Source organism: Salmo trutta, chromosome 24, assembly GCF_901001165.1.
Source record: "Salmo trutta chromosome 24, fSalTru1.1, whole genome shotgun sequence".
NCBI classification, from domain to species: Eukaryota; Metazoa; Chordata; class Actinopteri; order Salmoniformes; family Salmonidae; genus Salmo; species Salmo trutta.
This window is the reverse complement of record NC_042980.1, coordinates 11541022-11561602: the sequence shown is the minus strand read 5'-3', so window position 1 is coordinate 11561602 and position 20581 is coordinate 11541022. Positions and strand designations below refer to the sequence as shown.

At 45.0% G+C, this 20581-nt stretch overlaps 1 protein-coding gene across 5 annotated transcripts in view; it reads right to left on the bottom strand.

The window, feature by feature from the left end:
* Positions 1-20581, bottom strand: part of LOC115160691 (formin-like protein 2) — a 69907-nt gene that overhangs the window by 29094 nt on the left and 20232 nt on the right. For all 5 annotated transcript variants that reach the window (XM_029710950.1, XM_029710949.1, XM_029710951.1 and 2 more), the window contains exons 2-3: positions 7658-7741; positions 1772-1852 (exon numbers count right to left, since the gene is read on the bottom strand). In XM_029710950.1, coding sequence (XP_029566810.1) covers positions 1772-1852; positions 7658-7741 — 165 coding nt within the window. The remainder of the gene's footprint in view (positions 1-1771; positions 1853-7657; positions 7742-20581) is intronic.

Below are 20581 nucleotides of genomic sequence, written 5' to 3'. Positions count from 1 at the left end.
AGACAGGGAAAGCAGGGAGAGAGAAAAAAAGCAGGGAAAGAGAGGAGGAAGAGAAAAGAGAGAGAGAGGAGAGAAAACAGGCGGAAGAGAGAGATAGCAGAGAGAGAGTGAGAGAGGGGAAAAGAGGTAGAGTGGGGAGCTCTGATGAGTGGAGAATGGTGCACGCTCCGGAGAGGTCATCCTGGAAACAAATCAATGGCCGATACATTCTTAGGGAGTTTTTTGGAATGAACCTCTTCCTCTTTGGCTGCCTATTGGCTGAGAGGAATGCACGGGGGCCTGCATATGTAAAGAGGCGGCAATGACCTCCAGCTCCGGCTCTCCACAGAGGCACAAAGTGGCAATTGTTTGAGTCTGAAGAAAAGGGGGTTGAACAGGAATGTAAAACCATAACTCTCTTTTTCTGCATCTCTCTCTCCCCTTCTCTCTCTTTCTCCCCTGCGCTCGCTCTCTCTCTCTCTATCTCTCACACACTATCTTTCCCCGTCCCTCTCCATTTTCCATCTCTCTTTCTCTGTCTCTTTCCCCCTCTCCCTCTGGTGCCGGGCTGCTGACCTACGTGAGGGACACGCGGACTGTTGTTGGAGCATGTTATAAAGCCCAACTCTGGAGGAAGTAGACTCTGACGACTCATAGTTCCCAGGGCATGTGATAAACAGCCCAGACGTTTGGATGTGAAAATAAACACAGGAGCCCGGGGGAGTATGTCCTCCAACCGCTCGTCGTCGAAAAAACGGAGACGTGTTTTAATAAGCGCTGTTGCCTCTCGCTGAAGGCCCGATTCCAGCCCGTGACAAAACGGTTTCAATAAAGATGGAGGAAGATCATACTTTGGTCAGCGGTGTTAGACAAACAAAGACAGGGAGGGCTCGCTGCCTAAACGTATGCAGGCCCTGGAGTCAGTGGATGCGTCCCAAATGGCACCCTATCCCCTATATAGTGCACTACTTTTGGCATAGGCAGATATTCTATCTCCGTAGCAGAAGTCACATCCATTGGCGGATCTAGAACGGCTTTCTTGCTCTCGTCCCGCTCCCGTAGCGTACGATGTTGCTCTGAAACCAGTCGGTCAGCGTCATTTCATTATCTGGAGCATTTTGACGTCACTCTGGCAGAGTCGCTCGGCGCTCATTTCTTTTTATTACAGAGACAACTTTGTGGCCTCGTCCCAAATGGCAACACACTCCCTATAGACTTCCCTACATACCCTATGGGCCCTGGTCAAAAGTAGTGCACTATATAGGGAATCGGGTGACATTTGGAGCGCATCCCATCGGGACAGCGGCACTATCTCCCTCCGCAAGCCGAAACACTTCCTATTGGCGAGGCCTGAACGTTGGCTGACTTTACTCTGGAAAACCTTCTCGCCTCTCCAACTCCTGTGGCCAGAGAGTCAGCCTACTGGCTGCTTCCCTCCCCTAACACTACCACCGGCACGCTGTGCCGATGATATCATAACGCTCCTGTTAGCTATGGCTCCGCAAGGCCATGTTCACTCCAAGGGCCCGCTACTTCTCAGGGCAACACAGCTGTATGCTGGGGATACCCCTGGGTCACCTTCACTAGGAACAAAACGGAAGCAAAAGAGGCTAAATGGGAAGGGATTACGTGAACTTGTCCAATAAGAAACCTTTTTAGTTTTTACATTGCAACATGTTTTGCTATGTTTTGCTACAAATGAATGTAACACGGGTGGTGTTGAGCTGAAAGGGGAAGGAAGAAGCTGAGGCAGTGGAACAGTTGGTCGGGAAGAATCCACACTCTCCCTTACCTTCCTGGTGGCGGCCGGGTCCAGAAAGCCCCTCAGCTTCTGGATGTATGTGTGAGGGGGGTTCTTCACTTGGAATCGTTCCTGTGACAGGATGAGAGAGAGAAGAGAGAGAGGAGACAGAGAGAACACAAAAACACAGATTACTTTCACCCTCATTCTGTAGTTACTCAGCTAACTGTGGAGGGTTAAAGGGGACAACATTAACTGCCATTTGGTTTACTGGCGATTGTGCCAAACTACTCCGCTCAAGCCTGAGGTCTAAACCACATCACTGTTGTTGATTTACACTCGGTAGACAAAATATTAAGAACACCTGCTCTTTCCACGACATAGACCAGGTGAATCCAGACGAAAGCTATGATCCCATGTTGATGTCACTTGTTAAATCCACTTCAATCAGTGTAGATGACGGGGAGGAGACAGGTTAAAGAAGGATTTTTAAGCCTTGAGACAATTAAGACATGGATTGTGTATGTGTGCCATTCTGAGGGTGAATGGGCAAGACAAAAAATTGAAGTGCCTTTGAACGGGGTATGGTAGCAGGTGCCAGACGCACCGGTTTGTGTCAACACCTACAACGCTGCTGGATTTTTCACACTCAACAGTTTCCCGTGCGTATATCGGCATAAAAGGCCACAAGGTCATCACTCACAGCGGCTCCACTATCACAGACTCGTCAAATTAGGGTCGTTGGTCGAGGTGGATGTATTCGCGTATAACGCAAACGTCTAGCAACCCAAAGGTTGCATGTTTGAATCTCATCACGGACAACTTTAGCATTTTAGTTCATTGCAACTACTTAATACTTTTTCGCTACTTTGCAACTACTTTGCATGTAACTAACTCCCCCTAACCCTTTAAACTAACTTTTAACCCTAACCTTAACCCCTAACCTAACATAGTATATTATACTAAAGCAGTTGAACGTAATATATCATACTAAAGCAGTTGAATGTAATATATCATACTAAAGTAGTTGAAAGTAATATATCATACTAAAGCAGTTGAATGTAATATATCATACTAAAGTAGTTGAAAGTAATATATCATACTAAAGTAATTGAATGTAATATATCATACTAAAGTAGTTGAATGTAATATATCATACTAAAGTAGTTGAATGTAATATATCATACTAAAGTAGTTGAAAGTAATATATCATACTAAAGTAGTTGAATGTAATATATCATACTAAAGTAATTGAATGTAATATATCATACTAAAGTAGTTGAACGTAATATATCATACTAAAGCAGTCGAAAGTGATATATCATACTAAAGCAGTCGAACGTAATATATCATAATAAATGGATCAAATCAAACTGGCGTGATCAAAACGTAGGATACTATACGTATTATATTGTATGAACGCTATTACATTGGTAGGCCAATGTAATGTAACCTAATGTAAAGTAACATGCCATACTAAATGGAGCGGCACGGATTTTAGTAATATGTAATATGTTTGAGATTAGGTTGGCTACCATCTTGCCAGAGGTAGACTGTTGTGTCAGAGAGAGTCTCCTCAGGTTTAATGAACTGTCATTAAACAAACCCAGGCAGACCACACCAGACTGTCCTGATATCGAATGATTAGTTGTGGGCTCGTCTGTAGGTGACAGACAGGGTTCCATCCCAAATGGCAACCTATTCCCTTCATAGTGCACAACTTTTGACCAGGGCTTGTAGGACTGACTATGGTCAAAGTGGCCAGTACAGAAAGGTGATTAACTAGCCTACGCAGCCCCAGATCCCAGATCAGAATCGTCAGACTCTCATAGCTTTGTGTCTATGCGGTGGTGCCTTAGAAGGCTGTTCAGAGTGCATCTGTGACTGCTAAGAGCTCAGGACGCAGGCTGGCTGCCTTGGTTGCCCTGACCGACTGTCTGGGGCTGGCAGTAGGCAGATTTTAGGCCATAATTTCCCCCACAGTCCTCCAAATTCACGTCAGAGGGATTAGCGGTGTCTTTGGATCACTCCGAACGGGAATGAGAATCACAAATCACACCAGAACCGGTACAGCGGCCAATAACATCGCTCAGAGCTCACTACATGTCGTTAGGCCATGTCAACCCGGGGTCAGACATGCAGATTGTGTAAATCAGTAGCCTTGTCCCAAAATGGCATCGTATTCCCGATCAAGTGCACTACAAAGGTAATAGGATGCCATTTGGGAGGCAGCCTGAGCGCTGTGTTTATTTTCTGGCCGTTTGATCATCGCGTTGCTGGCTGTGTGATGGTGCCGATGGCCTCACCATTACATTCATCACCGCGTGAGTGAGTGCTGTTGCCTCTCAGTCACAATAACAGGAAAGAGGACAGTTCCATGCAGGAAAGGGAGCTTGACTTGCTGCTCCAATGAAAACAGCATGGCGTGCATCGCAAATGGCACCCATAGGGCTCTGGTCAAAAGTAGTGCACTGTAAAGGGAATAGTGTACGATTTGGGATGGCCCCCCTGTTGTTGGTGACAGACAAGCTGCATATGTTGCTGGTAAAATGACAGGGGAACATATGTGGCAGGCCATAGCGTACGGAAAGTATATGAGATTTATAGGGGACATATAAAAGAGTTCCCGCATGGTCAATGACAGCCATAAAAGCCATCTGAGGGAGGAGGATTGTGATCTGGATTCCATCTAAGCTGTAGTAATAGTAGAATCCCTCCTCATCTCCTCTGCACCTGCAGCATGGGGCCCGAGTGGGATACTGCTGGGAGACGTGTCTCTCTCTTATCTAGCCACTAGATAAAGAGGAGGAGTGACTTCCTGGTAATTAGAATTGAGCTGCCATGTATAGCCCCGAGTTCAAATCCTGCTGCAGTGCGGAGGGGCGGAGAGGAGTCTCTCCAGAGTTCAAAGGGAGAGAGAACATACAACATACTGGGCAGGCAGGCAGCTGATCTATTAAATCATTACAATTCCACTATTAATGGAGAGGTTTATGTTTTAGTTTATTTAACTAGGCAAGTCAGTTAAGAACAAATTCTTATCTACAATGGCAGCCTACCCCGGCCAAACCCGGACGACGCTGGGCCAATTGTGCGCCGCCCTACGGGACTCCCAATCACGGCCGGTTGTGATACAGCCTGGAATCGAAATAGGGTCTGTAGTGACGCCTCTAGCACTGAGATGCAGTGCCTTAGACCGCTGCGCCACTCGGGAGACCAAAGTAAGCAAGCCTCTCTCTTCTCTGTAGCTGGATGAACGAGTTGCGAGGCAGAGATAGTTCCAGAGAGACAGCACTTCAATGGCTTTCCCCATCTAAAGGCTGAGGCTGGAAGCACCCTTGATAACTCTCAAAACCATTGCTCAACATACCAGTCTCAACATTCCACCCGCGTGGCACTGACAATCAGAGGAGCCAGGCACTATGTCCCAAACGGCACCCTGTTCCCTATATAGTGCACTTAGGTAGTGCATTATCGGGAATCGGGTGCCATTTGGGATGAACCCATGACGTAGCTGAGAGAGGTCTTCTGTGGGTCAAAGGCTCATTAGGCATGACATGATAAAGTCTCTGATGAGGATAATTAGACATTGGTCGATGCATCATGTTCTTCATGCAGGCCTACTTTAGAATAATCTCCTTTCCTTGTTTTCGTTGTGAGAAGAGCACCTTTAATATTTTAGCGATCTTAATTGCCCTAACAAAGGTTTAATATTTCAACCCCCCTGAATGTTTTTTTTGGGGGGGGGGAGAAATTTTGTTCAAAGCTAATGTACCCGTCGGCCTTGTTTCTCTGGCTACCCCTCCGAACATCGCAGTTGCCATGGTTACATAACGAAAGGAGCTGCTGTTGTAATATGACATGGAAAACATTTTATCCACACAGCTCGGCTTTAACACGGGTTAGTTATTTTTTATGGCAAACGTGAACATGCACAAGTCTATTTTTAGCAATATGACCCAACTTTGTTTCCGCAAACAGCGAACAAAATGTTGGATCCCGCCTCGCTTCTCACTTCCAAACTTTCCCCAGGACAGAATTCCATCAGGCGATCTTTAAACAGCTAACTGGTCACTCTTCACAAGGAGAGTCATTCTGAATCTGTGTCCCGAATAAAAACATGTTCCCTATAGGGGAGAGTGGGTTAAGTTGAGCCAAAGGGGTAAATTGAGCCACCCTTGTTTCTATGAAACCATACACAAAAATAAACCATTTGACCCAAAAAATATAACATTTCATGGAGTCTGTGAAGGAAGAAACCACATGGATAAAAGTGGTAAGGAAGTCAGGTCAAAAAAAAGAATGATTTTCACCACGTCACGTTCATTTATTGTGTTAGAGGTTTCATGATGCTTGTATCTAAACCAAAGTAGATCATTTTAAGATTGTTCTATACATAAGTATAAGCTTCAATATGAGGTCCTAAACCTAACATGAAAGTGCATCCTTGTAGCTGTGTGGGCTAATTTAGTCAAAATGTTTGCCTTGGGGTAAGTTGAACCAATAACCATGGGGTAAATTAAGCCAATGGTTGAGCCAAGTTGAGTAAATTGAAGTGTTTTCTTCACAGGCGTAACGCAAGGCATTATCGCTGGGATATGAGGTAACAACAGGGCCTGGCCTATGTTAAAAGTGCAAAAAAAAAAGATGCTTAAAATCATTAAAAGACAAAAAAAAAGAGATTGCAATTGTGTTGAATTGTGTTTGGGAAATAAAGATAAACATGGTTTAAAAAGGTAGTGGTAATACAGAAATTTGTAGGCGGCTTAACTTACCGTCCCGCGGCTCAATTTACGCCATACCCGGGAGACCACTGTTTTCCTACAAGTTATGTTTTCGAAACTAATGTTAACATGAATTCTGATTATTTCTAGGGATACACAGCATCCTGAAATATATGAAGAAATATTTGTTAGAAAGAATACTATATTTTCCATGACGGAGTGATACCGCGTGTAAAGATATTGCTCTACTTACCCCACTCTCCCCTGTAATACACTAGTTTTGACCGGAACCCAAACATAGTACACTAAACAGGGAATATGGAGCCATTGAGAAATGCCAGACAACTTCACATCACTTGACGTGTGACACTGACAGGAAAATTTTAACTCCGGTCACAATTCAAAAACGTGTAAACACGTCGGAACGACCAGGCAGCAATATTGCATATTCTGCCCACTTCCCCACTCTGTCTATTGTGTTCAGGGAGGCTGCGTATCAATGGTATCCTTAGCCTGAGCGAGTGCTTGGTGGTCCCTCTCTCACTCTCGTCTTTTCACTCTGCTCAGGGAAGCAGAAAACACACGGGCTCCATCCCAAATGGCACCCTATTCCCGATGTGGCGCACTACTTCTGACCGGAGCCCTACTCGGTCTGCTGAACACACCGTGAAACCCCTGTCATTCTTCCCTCCACTCACTGGAGAGAGTGAATGTACTGCTTTCTACTGAATCATCTGCACCCCAGCAGGGCCACCTCACCAACTTGACCAGCTAGGGGAGGGCTAAGGGGGACCGATGGCCATACTGGACAATGGGAGCAGTGGGAGACCAATGGTACATGGGCAAAGGGATCGACACACACACACACACACACACACACACACACACACACACACACACACACACACACACACACACACACACACACACAGAGTGCCCTCTCAATTGTTTAGCCTAGTGACTTGAGTCAGAAATGGACCAGCCATACGGCAGTTCGAGCAAATGCCAGATGGGCTGGTCCATCTTTAGCCAAGTGTGCCGGTCAAATTGAGGGTTGTTGCACAAAATGATAATTATTTAGCTAATAATGGGGATCTAGGGGAAAAAATGGGCCAGTGTGGGGGCCTCCCTCCCTCGGGTAAAAAAATGGACAACAGATTCTAAACTAGGACATTGTGAGCAGGTTAATGAAGGTGAGTAAACAACATCCCACCTGATCACAGATAAGTTCCCACTTCTTCTCGTTGTCGTACTGCCGCAATAGTCGCGCTTTGTCTGGAGGAAGGTTCATAGAGTTCTGAAAGAGAAACAGAGAAACATCGCAATTATAAAAATGTACGAAGCGTCCCCCCAAAATGGCCGATGCCACTGTCAGACCTGCGTCCCAAGTGGCACCCTGTTCCCTGTATAGTGCACTACTTTTGACCAGAGCCCTATGGTTAAGGGGCGACGGGGCGAGGACAGAGTGTCTCCCCCTACTAAGGAGTCTGACTCTGGGGCTAGGGGAGGATAATCAAATATAACCCCTGTCTGTAGTCTGTAGAGCTAGCAGCCATGTCTCTCCTCTCTCTCTCTCTCTCTCTCTCTCTCTCTCTCTCTCTCTCTCTCTCTCTCTCTCTCTCTCTCTCTCTCTCTCTCTCTCTCTCTCTCTCTGTGTGTGTGTGACAAGCCTCTCTTCACCCCTCTGTCATAATAAGCAGCACGAAGCACCACTTAATCCCCCAGACATCCCCAAGGCGCAGCACCATGAGTGTTTTGGTGCTGTGCGCATGTGTGCGTGCGTGTGTCATCATTCGGTGGGATTGCATTTTATGCACACAAACATGCAACCGGCGGGATCACCTACTGACAGAGTAAGATAGGGGTGGGAGGCGGTACGGGAGAGGTTGTGTCACGCCCTGACCATAGAGAGCCTTTCTATTTGGTCCGGTCAGGGTGTGATTTGGGTGGGCAATCTTCTTATTCCTTTGTTTGGCCGGGTATGGTCCCCAATCAGAGGCAGCTGTCTATCGTTGTCTCTGATTGGGGATCATACTTAGGCAGCCCTTTTCCCACCTGTGCTTGTGGGATCTTGTTTTTGTGTAGCTGCCTGCGAGCAGCCCAGAACGTCACGTTCCGTTCCCTTTCAGTATTGTTTATGGTTTCACTTTGATTAAAGGATGTGGAATTCCATGCACGCCGCGCCTTGGCTTATTTACAATAGGGAGTTTGAAGACAGCGATCGTGACAGGTTGGATTAGTCTACCCAGTGCTACGTCCTCATTGACAAAATTCAAACTCCTTTTTGCAGTTGAAATGGGTCCTCTGCAATCAGCTATGGTTGTCTCACATGCAGTACGTAATCTTAGATTTAGCTAATGTTATTGTAGCTAAACCACTCAATAAAACAAACTGTAAACATCCAACCGAATTGTTTAGAAACTAAGACAACCTTCTACTTGGTTTTGTTTGGTAATTTGGATCTCAAACAAAAAGCTACTTCGTTAGGAGGATTTGAAAGTGACTTGCAGCAGACAGTAATGTGTTGTATTAGAGGCTTACTATTCAACACCCATATGTTGGTTATATGTGTAGAGTGTGTGTGTGTGTGTGTTGGTTAAACCGCTACATGTGTAAAAACAAGACCTCCATCATCCATTGCACAACCCCTTTCTTTTTCCGTTCGCTCGCCCTACTTTCAAATAACATCTGCTTCATGTAACGTCCCCCCCAAAGACTGCAGTTGTCTCGTTTTGGCCCCCGGCCCCGACTATACCCTACCCACAAGTGCATTCGAAAAGACTGAAACAATTAGCTGGTGCTTAAAATCGCACCCACCCACCCAAATTCACAGGGCAGCACACGTACACTCACTGACGTACACAAAACGCACGTGACCATAACATTTCTGAATCCTCAGAAACAACACATTTTATATAAATGGGTTAGGCTACAACCTCTTCTTTCGATATGAAAACGACACTTTAAACAAATAACCTAGATTTGGTAGGACATGTTTCGTTTCGTTTGAGTGATTGTCAGTCTGTGTCGTGAAACACAACCCAATAATTCATGGGCAATTCCACAGTAACAGAACGACGCTAAGGCTTTTCACTTTCAAATACATGTCAAACAATAACCAATGATTGCAATGTTAAACAAACCGTACAACACTATGCATAGAGTTGTACGGTTTGTTTACTTTGCAATCATTGGTTAATGTTTTGTTTGACATACATTTCAAAGTTTTGAGCGTCTGCATCATGCTGTTACTGTGGAATAGCCCACTATGACTGTTGGACATGTCTCGGTTATAAACACAGGCTACCAGTGGTGCGGTGAGAATGTTTTCCACTGCTTAAGGAAGAAAAAAATTGGCAATTTTACAGTGTACAGTTTTGGGTTCTTTTTTTCTCCGTTTTAATTGGCAGGATCATTTATCAATGTGTGTTCAGCACTGGGACCGGGCCCTATGTTTTTCCGCCACAGAACTTTCCAGAGTCGCACGGCGAGGAGAGCGACTGGAAGACGGATGGAGAATATCCTGGGACTGTGTCGTTTTCCATTTTTCCATGACCGAGTGAAACCAGGAAACCAGGATACAGTCGGGAGACGGAGAGTAACCCCGTGTCGCAGTCTAAGGAATATGTGTGTGGAAGGAACCTGAGCGACACAGCAGGCATCAGCGTTGGGAAGGAAGGTGATGACATGCCAAGTGTTGCCTGGTAAAAAAAAAAAAAAACACCTGCAAATTCTCTTATTCAACAACAGAAGATATAAAGGGATAGGCCAGTGTTCAACATCCTTCCCAAAATGAATAAAACCGGATCGAAATGACCATGCATAACAGGAGATCAATCTGCCATACAGGCTTAACTTTACTGTAGGGAACCATTAACTGGGGAAGATATCGTCTGGTTAAAAATCGTGTACTTTATAGGGAATATTGTGCTATTTGGGACAGGCACATAATTCCAATGACTGTCAATCGTGTGGGCTTCATGTGCAAAAACACTACACTGAATAATACCGTAGTATTTACTGTAGTGTTTTTGCAGACATTACTGTAGTATACTGTAGTATTTACCATAGTGTTTTTGTTTTATTATCTTTTGTTTCATTATCTTTTTTTTTTATTAGCTTGTGTTACCTTGTTCGGGCTTTCTCCTTGAGGAAAACTACTGGGCAAATACTAAAAGAGCAAATTGTCCATAACCTGTAAGTAGGTAGGACTGGGGTCTGAACAGCTAGGTTCAGGGCTTCTGCTCTTTTCTATAACCTGTAGGGAACACAATATACAGTCTATACTTGGCATGTAGGTTTCTCACTCATGGGTGGCAGTAATTGGGATATGCGGGAGGGGAATAGCATATCAATACAGTGTGTAGTACAGTATTCTACAGTATATTACAAAATTACATAGTCAGTACTACACATGATCGAGGGATACTACAGAGTTCTACTGTAAACTGTAGTATTTTTCTCTCATGGTGACGGCTGCTGGGGAAAAAGGCCGTGTGAGGATACAACAGAAGCACCCATGATCTTAATAGTACTCGTCTGCCTACTAGCTTGCCATGCACTCACTGTCTCCCACCACTGTACGAACAGAACATTACATTAGTATTCAGTAGGAGCACTGAGACAAGCAGCCTGCTGACTGGAGGGAATTGGAGGCAACTGAGCTCTATCGACTGTCTGGCCAGGAACCAGACTGCTAACATTGCTAGCTAGTAGCTACCCCCCTTTCTTTCCCTTAGCACATTAAAAGGGAACACTAGACCTGAGCAGCCCGTCACAATAAAGTGACATAAACCCGCAAGCAGTGGCCAGCGCATTAAATACACACAGCCACTGAAACGCAACCCCTACACATCAATCAGATGACACGGTCGAATTAGGGAGGCGAAACAATTAATGGAAGTTAATTCCTCCTTCCTGCTGCCTTGTTATGTTTGGAGACCGGCAGTAGCCCTTGGCCGCGGGACAGATGGATTTGTGGCAGTGTCACTGACGTTGGTGCAGTTAAATGAGCAGTAGTGCAAACTGCTGGCGGGCTGACTCAGTGCTGCACGCTCGGCCCTGTGGGCTAGCTTCCTGTCCTTGGTGATCCTCCAACTCAAGCAGAGGCCACTTCTAGCACCTTTATACCTCCCCCCTTCCCCCTAATGAGCTGTGACATGCTCTTATAGCGAGCGCCCGGTTCGGGTTTCCCTCATCGGAGGCTACGGGAGAAAGTGTGCGTGTATGGATGGGGTGTCGTTGACTGGCGAGAGGAAAGGAACAGCCTCACAACTCCACTTGACCCCCTCTCTCACCTACAAAATGGATGACCATCCTCAGTTCAGTAACATGCTCAATTTGTGGGCCAACTGAAGTGGCTTGTGGAGAACAGACTGCAATAGCCCTTGCTAATATGTTAGGCCCCTATTTAGGCATTGCATGCCTAAATAGCCTAGCTATTGAGATAGAAACAACACTAATGGTTGTTTTATGAGCAGTGGCCAATAAACTTTGACGTGAACTTTATAGTCAAAATAAAATATGCCCAACAGGGATGTCATCGCACTACTCTTTTAATTGGCTCCCGGTGTTTTGAAGTAGCCTACCGTTGTCGACACAATCCCAGTGTACAAAAAGCTGCATTACACAAGTTAAAAATAGTCTTGAACAAAATGAAAGGCAGAGATAGCTAATTCGGCAGAACGAAACATGCGCGTCATCTCTTGGCCTTCCCGGTTGATTACCTGAGGTATTTTCTGTACACAAGGCTGGTCTTCCTCTTCAGCTTCTAAAAGGGTCTAACGTTTTCGCTAACATCTAGGCATACATGGTCCGTTCAGTAGTAGCAAGCCGCATTTGGTGTAAATGCGTCTTCTCCGAGGAAGACAGATCAATCCAAGGTCACACTCAGCCTCGTGAAAACATAAGGGTCTGTGAAGAACTACTTCATACTACTGAATTGGGAAATCCACCGCTGAGAATAGGAGCCTATTGGTGAAGGACATTCCCCTGTTGAACTCCTGGCTAACAACTAGAAGTGATGGATATCCAGCAACCCTGTCCCGCGTGGCACATAAAACACACGATGTGGACAACCTTGGTGACATACACGTTCTCTGTGTTTAAGCGGTGGACGGGAAATACAGTCCCCCCCGTGAACCCGCGAATGAGGACCTCCATTGACTGACAACCCCATCACCTTTAAATAAACAGACCAGATATTGATTTAAACTCAGTGTGCCATACAGACCACAGACACAGGGGACCGAGCAGGAGCTCTGCGCCAGCCTCCCATTACATGAGTCATACAGGCCAGGCAGACAGACAGGCAGACAGACAGACAGGCGGCACTTGGCTCAACCCTTCCACCTCCCTCCACCACCTCCCTCAAGGTCCAAGGAGAATTGCCTCCGACAGCTACAACAACAACAAAAAACACGATTTATGATTTTTTTTCCCTTCATTTGCTGTTGTCACAGACCAGCAGAGAACCTTCACCGGACATGGGCTATGGCCGCTATGCCTTCGCTTTGAGATAGGCTACGTCAATTAGGCTAATACATTTCTCGGCTTTGAAGAGTGAGTCAAGCTTTTCAAAGGTGAAAAAAAATCTGAAACAGGGCGTTGGATAAAAGCAGCGTGCCAACAGCCAACTCATTTGGGCCAACTTCTTACATAGCCATGTGATTAGTCTATAAAAGAGCCAACTTGGGAACTCTGATCGCAACCTTACTGATCGCACTGGGAAATCATAGGGAAATGACTGAGGCCCAGAAGGAAGTTCAACAACGTCTGGCTATTTCTGACAGGAACCATTAACCTCGTCTTCAAGAGGACAGTGACGTCCTCAGTCTACACCCGATTGCCAGCTCTGAGTTCCCCTCTAGAAAAATACCTGTAAGTCATGCAAATATGTCAAAAGGAATATTTTAAAAAAACACCTATTGGGTAATGGAACTAATTAACTGGCCGTGCAACATTAAACACATATATTTATTTGTTATATCAAGACAATCTAACCCTTAATATAACTTCCAAAAATGCTTCATAGCATAGTTAGCCGGTAGTAGTACGAGTCATTTAGACGCTCAGATTGACGTTTTACACGGACAACAAATGATTGAGAAGATACAAAAAGTGTCTGCAATGCGGCAACTCTCCCCGCCCATGTTCCCTCAGATCATTTCTTTGCCTTGATTGATAAGACCCAGGGGACTGTCTAACTACAATGAGGGATAGCGCATGCCCCTCTCTCCTCCTGCCCTCCTGTCACTGATCCAGGACCTGTCAGATGATCTTCTGGACTGCTGGGCCCTCCTACCCGCCTACAGATCAGCCATGAGATCCAGGCCCACATCCACTGCGTGTCAGGAGGATACAGGGACCTGTAGTATAGTTGTAGAATAGCTGTACTGATATTTTGTAGTATAGCTGTAGTATAGTTGTAGTATACCAGTAGTATTTTGTAATACAGCTGTAGTATAGCTGTGGAATAGTACAGACTAGGAGAGCGTACTGGAGGCTTTTCTGATCTGCATGGTTTGGCAACATGGCTGTGCTCTTTGTTCAGCTGTTTGCACAGACGCACACACAGCACTGAATCTGGGACTGGAGTGGGCTCCTCTTCAGCCAGTCAGCCAGGCCTCTCCGCTTGGCTTTCTCACATGACTCTATTTCCTCAGGGTTTCCTGAGCCGCGTATCCAGTCTGGTTTTCTCCGGGCCAGGGCCGACATGACATGGCGAAGGCAGAGGCGAAGGCAGAGTGGGTTGGATCAGAGTGGGTTGGATCAGCGCTGTGCTGTGCACACCAGACCAGACAGTGTGAGGGGCTAAACCCACAGGAGAGGAGAATGCTGATGACACGACGCCCACTGATCAAATTCCATTCTGTGGCATAATAGAACAATCAAAGCTATCGGCTCGCATCTCTGTTGGCTTTTTGACTAAACAGTCTGTAGACCACAACATGGACTTTGATTCTGTAGGAAGTCAATTCCGGTATCGACGAGTTGACGTGATAACAATAATCTAAGAGTTGCTCAATATTCAGGGGTTGACGGTGCGTTGCCGTGTTCTCTCAGACGGTCAGACACACGTGGCTGCAACAGTCGGATCATAATAGTGTGGATGACAGCCAGAGCCATCAGGCAGCACTTCGCCGTCCCTCCCTCAGGAGTTCCCTCCACTCTGGCCCTCCCTCCAGTAACCCAGTCTGTCTGTGTGTCCTTGCCAAGCCCAGCCAAGCGTCCTCCCCTCATTAGCGCAGTGTGGCTCCATAATCCTCCAGTCTGATTTATGTGGGGGCACAGGTGTCCCTCGTCTGTCCTCAGATTAGCCATGTAATCCCGAGGACCCCCTGCCCGGCCCCTGGCTCTGCCCCTGACCTAGCCCACCACAACCACCCACCTCTGTGACGAGATATTGCATATGTTTGGAGAGGTGTTCACAGGAATGTGAACCGAACAAATGTAGAGACATTTGCTGCAAGTCTGCTTCATCATAACATTGTAATGTTAATATGATACCGTAGCCTACGTGGCGGCTTAATATTTTTCCACACATTTCAAGAATTTCAATTTATAATGTAGGCTATATCCTCCTTTGTCTCAACTTCCATGCCCAGAACATGCTCCCAGGTGAATTAGGTGCCAGGGTGCTATTCCAAGCTGAATGCCAATGAGCCTACTACGTAACATAAACTGCTTCAATCATCAATAGAGTGCCTGAGTGTCCCTGTTTGTAAAAGAGTTCCGTTTTTGAAAATATCAGAATCAGAATACGAGACACATTTTTAAATGGATTAAAGTTGGTCCAAAAACCAACAACAAAAAAAACAAACTCAGATGTAAAGTTGTCAACAACAACAAAAAACAAGAGCTCAAGTTGTGGAAGTGTGTCTGTCTCCACACTAGAAAGAATCCATTTCAATCCCAATGAAGTTTTGACACCTCGATGAAGTTCAGGACTGGTCATTCCAACCCTTCATCTTTTTTTATGGCATCCTAATCTGCTCTGTTCTATTTCTACGTCATCCCCAAAGATGCAGCACAACACAGCACCGCATAAACGACCGTCTAACCGTGGTCATACATCAGCAGCGTTAGGCCGACGGTTTGACACTTCACGGCTACTACTCCGTGCGCTTCTGCGTAGCGATTACATCAGCCGCCCCCGATATAAAGTCTGGCTGGCCAAGCAGCGAGGTTACAACGTTATTTTTACATCAGAAGATAAGATGTGATTCAATTAGCCTTCTCAGCTCGGCTGATTGACCTCTGTGCAATGGTCTTTGCAAAGCAAGTCCTTTTCGAAACCTGGTAATCAACTTTAATGGCACCACTACCTCATTGACTACAGGTTCTTCAAAGCCTCCCGCTCACTCTGGTAGGAGTGATGTGGGCAGGGGAGAGGCAGATTTAACTCTGTGAACTCTTGGTCAACACACTCACAATGATGAAGCCTGCAGGAATCACGATGAAAAATTGCCGGGGCGTTTCATTAGCCCTTTGATTGCATACTAGTTCAGTAAGTGATTCATTGTACGACTTATAGGCCTGGTTACTTCTTAAGCAATGTTCTAAAGTGCTAAACCGACATGGACTTCAGCCGATTGGGTTACGGGCTCATAATATGTTGGCGCAACAATGGAAGGCTGACCAAGCAGTGATGCCTGATCTTTACAAAGGAGCTTTCTGGAAAATATTTCTTCTCTAGGCAATGAATAGGCTAATCCCTGCTATTTGTAGACTTCCTATCAAACGAGTGTCTAAAATGTCTAGGCTAAGTTTGACGTTACTCTTGCATGCAGTCAGCTTCATGAAGCCGAGAAGCATCCACCTCAGGACCTGATCGCAGTGACCTGATCGGCACCCTGGAGCTTCGAGGCAGACTGCTCAGGCCCAGGGGTCTGCCTCTACTTTATCATATCAGATAGCCCAAGACATAGCAGTTTACTGCTGGTTAAACAGGCCCAGGCTCCACAGAGCCTTGGACTCTAACACGGGGCCAGCCTGGGAGCCATTAAGACTCTACTGTCAAGGCAGTACGAGTCACATCCCAGGGAGGGAACATTCCTAACGTGGTCCAAACCGTGGGTGGCAAGGCTTTCAACCGAGACACTGCTCACTCGTAACCGACCACGGCCATTTGGGTTTCATTTGGAGAAAGTGAAGACACTTTGTGATTTTTGACTGGGTTGTTAAGAGCACAGACTCACATTGATAGCCGTCAGTCACCTTGACACAGTTTTCGCCTGAAACTTTGATTTAAAATAATGAAACGGGTATAGAACAAGCCTATAGAACAAGCACATGGTTATAATCTATTGATAAAATATCAGTTGAGATTTAGAGCCATGTATTAGCTTCTTATTTAATCTGAGTAAGTGGCAAATCAACACTACGCATCTTCGTCCTGTTCATCTAACCAGTTCTGATACCCCTCTAAGGGCGTCTGGTTTGAGTGTGGGCTTCGGGTTCAGACATAAGAACTGCTAAATGGTTTCTCTTTCAGGCACAACTGTGAGGATGGAAACCTAAAACATGGCGTCTATTTTTTTGGCTCGCTGATGTGGAAAACACTTAAGTGAGCGGAGTCTGTTTGTAGGTATCAGATGAATAATGTGCCCTTGAGCAAGGCACTTAACCCTAATTTCTCCTGTAAGGCGCTCTGGATAAGATGACTAAAATGTAAATGTCAAATTGACACTGAGCGACAGGTACCCACTGTAGAAATATGCACCTGTATCACACACACATCTAGAGGTTGTAGTTTGATGAACGTCAATCAAATGACAGCTTGCATATCAAAGCATGGGCCTAGTTATCTGGAAACTTGATACAAGAAAACTCAGTATTAGAGAAAAATTGACCTATACGGAGTAACAAAATGTTTGAAGTATATCAACTAAAATAGGATGTTGACAGATGATGTGGGAGGTCAGTCTTCAGTCCAATAAACCTGTAAAAACAGATTGCTGTATTATTTGGAGTCTAAGGCAGTCACTAAGGACTATATCAAACTCTGACAAGGCAGGACCTCCCATTTTCACTGCAGATGTTGCTTCTGGCAAGAGCTTACCCTACAAAACCCTCCTTTTACTCGGGCAGCTTCAAAAGGCAACAAATGTCTCAAGAGAACTTCGCCGGTCGGTTGTGCATCAGTCAGAACTGAGGGGAAAATTAGTCTGCAGAGCCTTCTCCAAAAGCCTGAATATTTTAGCATCAGTAGATCCGGGATCTAATAACTATGATAGGCAGAACCCACTGGCCACAAAATAGTTGAATCAACGTTGTAATTTGTCAACGTATTGTGACGTAGAATCTGTGGAAAATACATTGGATTTTTGTAGTTATGACCTGGATTGCGGTTGTTTTGAGAGTGACATTTCAACCACAGGATTATGTCCTCATTATAACCAATTTTTGACATTGACAATCCATGCATTTAAAGTTATTAAATTTTGTCATATTCTTTAATTCCAGTTAGTCATTTGTAGACAAAGTTAAAGAATAGGACTAAATCAAAATAAACTTTTAATAAAGTTTAATTTGATTTAGTCCTTTTCTTTAACGTTGATTCTTGATTGAGAATCCAACATAGAAATTATTAATTTGTAGACAAGCTGAAATTTGTTCACCAAACACAATTCCATATCACTTTTACAATACAGTAAATAGCCTATTAACTTGTCGACATGTTACCAAATGATATGTTGGATTCACGTCTCCAACTGAACCAAAAATAAAAGCTAAAGAATGTGATTAAGTCAGTGTGTAATGAACACTCAGGGAGAAAAAGGTGTAGATTCATTTACATTTACGTCATTTAGCAGACGCTCTTATCCAGAGCGACTTACAAATTGGTGCATTCACTTTATAATATCCAGTGGAACAACCACTTTACAATAGTACATCTATATCTTTTTTTGTTTGTTTTTTTTTTTTTTTTGGGGGGGGGGGGTTAGAAGGATTACTTTATCCTATCCCAGGTGGGGTTTCAGGTGTCTCCGGAAGGTGGTGATTGACTCCGCTGTCCTGGCGTCGTGAGGGAGCTTGTTCCACCATTGGGGTGCCAGAGCAGCGAACAGTTTTGACTGTGATGCTGCGGCAGATTTTTATTAAGCCTTCACAGACGGCAGGAATCGTGGTCGCAGCCAATGGTCCACCACAGGTAGGCAGTCAAAAACAAACAATACCTCACAACCATACAAACACAAAGAACTGAACAGGGAGCCGATGAGACCAGGCGAGAAACGAACGCAGGTGAAATCAATGAACAAAAATGAAAGACAGGGCTACGTTCCAGAACACAAAGAAACAGGGCTACGTTCAAGAACACAAAGAAACAGGGCTACGTTCAAGAACACAAAGAAACAGGGCTACGTTCAAGAACACAAAGAAACAGGGCTACGTTCAAGAACACAAAGAAACAGGGCTACGTTCAAGAGCACAAAGAAACAGGGCTACGTACAAGAACACAAAGAAACAGGGCTACGTTCAAGAACACAAAGAAACGGCTACGTTCAAGAACACAAAGAAAAAGAACACAAGGTTGACTAAGAAAAGAAAAGCAGAACCTTACACAGTGGCTCAGATGAAACTTATCCTGCACTGTCAACCAAACACAATTCAAAAATATTTTGTAATACAGTAAATATCCTAAAGTTAAGGCTATCTTACAAACTAATGTAACAGTATTTATTCAAACTTATAATTCAAACTTATAATAATGAGTAACACATCCATTGCCACATTTAAAGGTTAGCATACTGTAACTTGATACAGTGCCTTTGGAAAGTATTCAGAACCCTTGACTTTTTCCACATTTTGTTACGTTACAGCCTTATTATAAAATTGATGAAATTGTTTTTATTCCTTGAACAATCTACATACAACATCCCATAATGACAAAGCAAAAACAGGTTTTTAGAAATGCTTGCAAATGTATTAAAAATTTAAAAATGAAATAAAAAAATGAAATATCACATTTACATAAGTTAGTTACTCTGTACTTTGTTGAAGCACCATTGGCAGCGATTACAGCATCGAGTCTTCTTGAGTATGATGCTACAAGCTTGGCACACCTGTATTTGGGGAGTTTATCCCATTCTTCTCTGCAGATCCTCTCAAGCTCTGTCAGGTTGAATTGGGAGCATTGCTGCACAGCTATTTTCAGGTCTCTCCAGAGATGTTCGATTGGGTTCAAGTCCGGGTTCTGGCTGGGCCACTCAAGGACATTCAGAGACTTCCCCTGAAGCCACTCCTGCGTTGTCTTGGCTCTGTGCTTAGGGTCGTTGTCCTGCTGGAAGATGAACCTTCGCCCCAGCCTGAGGTCCGGAGGGCTCTGAAGCAGGTTTTCATCAAGGATCTCTCTGTACTTTGCTCCGTTCATCTTGGTTTTGATCCTGACCAGTCTCCCAGTCCCTGTTGCTGAAAAACATCCCCACAGCATGATGCTGCCATCAGCATGCTTCACCGTAGGGATGGTGCCAGGTATCCTCGAGACATGACGCTTGGCATTCAGGCCAAAGAGTTCAATCTTGATTTCATCAGACCAGAGAATCTTGTTTCTTGTGGTCTGAGAGTCTTTAAGTGCCTTTTGGCAAACTCCAAGCGCGCTGTCATGTGACGTTTACTGAGTGGCTTCCGTCTGGCCACTCTGCCATAAAGGCCTGATTGGTGGAGGGCTGCAGAGATGGTTGTCCTTCTGGAAGTTTCTCCCATCTCCACAGAGGAACTCTAGAGCTCTGTCAGTGACCATCGGTACTCCCCCGATTGCTCAGTTTGGCCGGGCGGCCAGCTCTCGGAAGAGCCTTGGTTGTCCCAAACTTCTTCTATTTAAGAACGATGGAGGCCACTGTGGACTTGGGGACCTTCAATGCTGCAGAAATGTTTTGGTACACTTCCCCAGGTGTGTGCTTCGACACAATCCTGTCTCGGAGCTCTACAGACAATTCCTTCGACCTCATGGCTTGGTTTTTGACATGCACTCTCATCTGTGGGACCTTATATAGGTGTGTGCTTTTCCAAATCATGTTCAATCAATAGAATTTACCACAGATGGACTCCAATCAAGTTGTAGAAACATCTCAAGGATGATCAATGGAAACAGGATGCACCTGAGCTCAATTTCGAGTATCATAGCAAAGGGTCT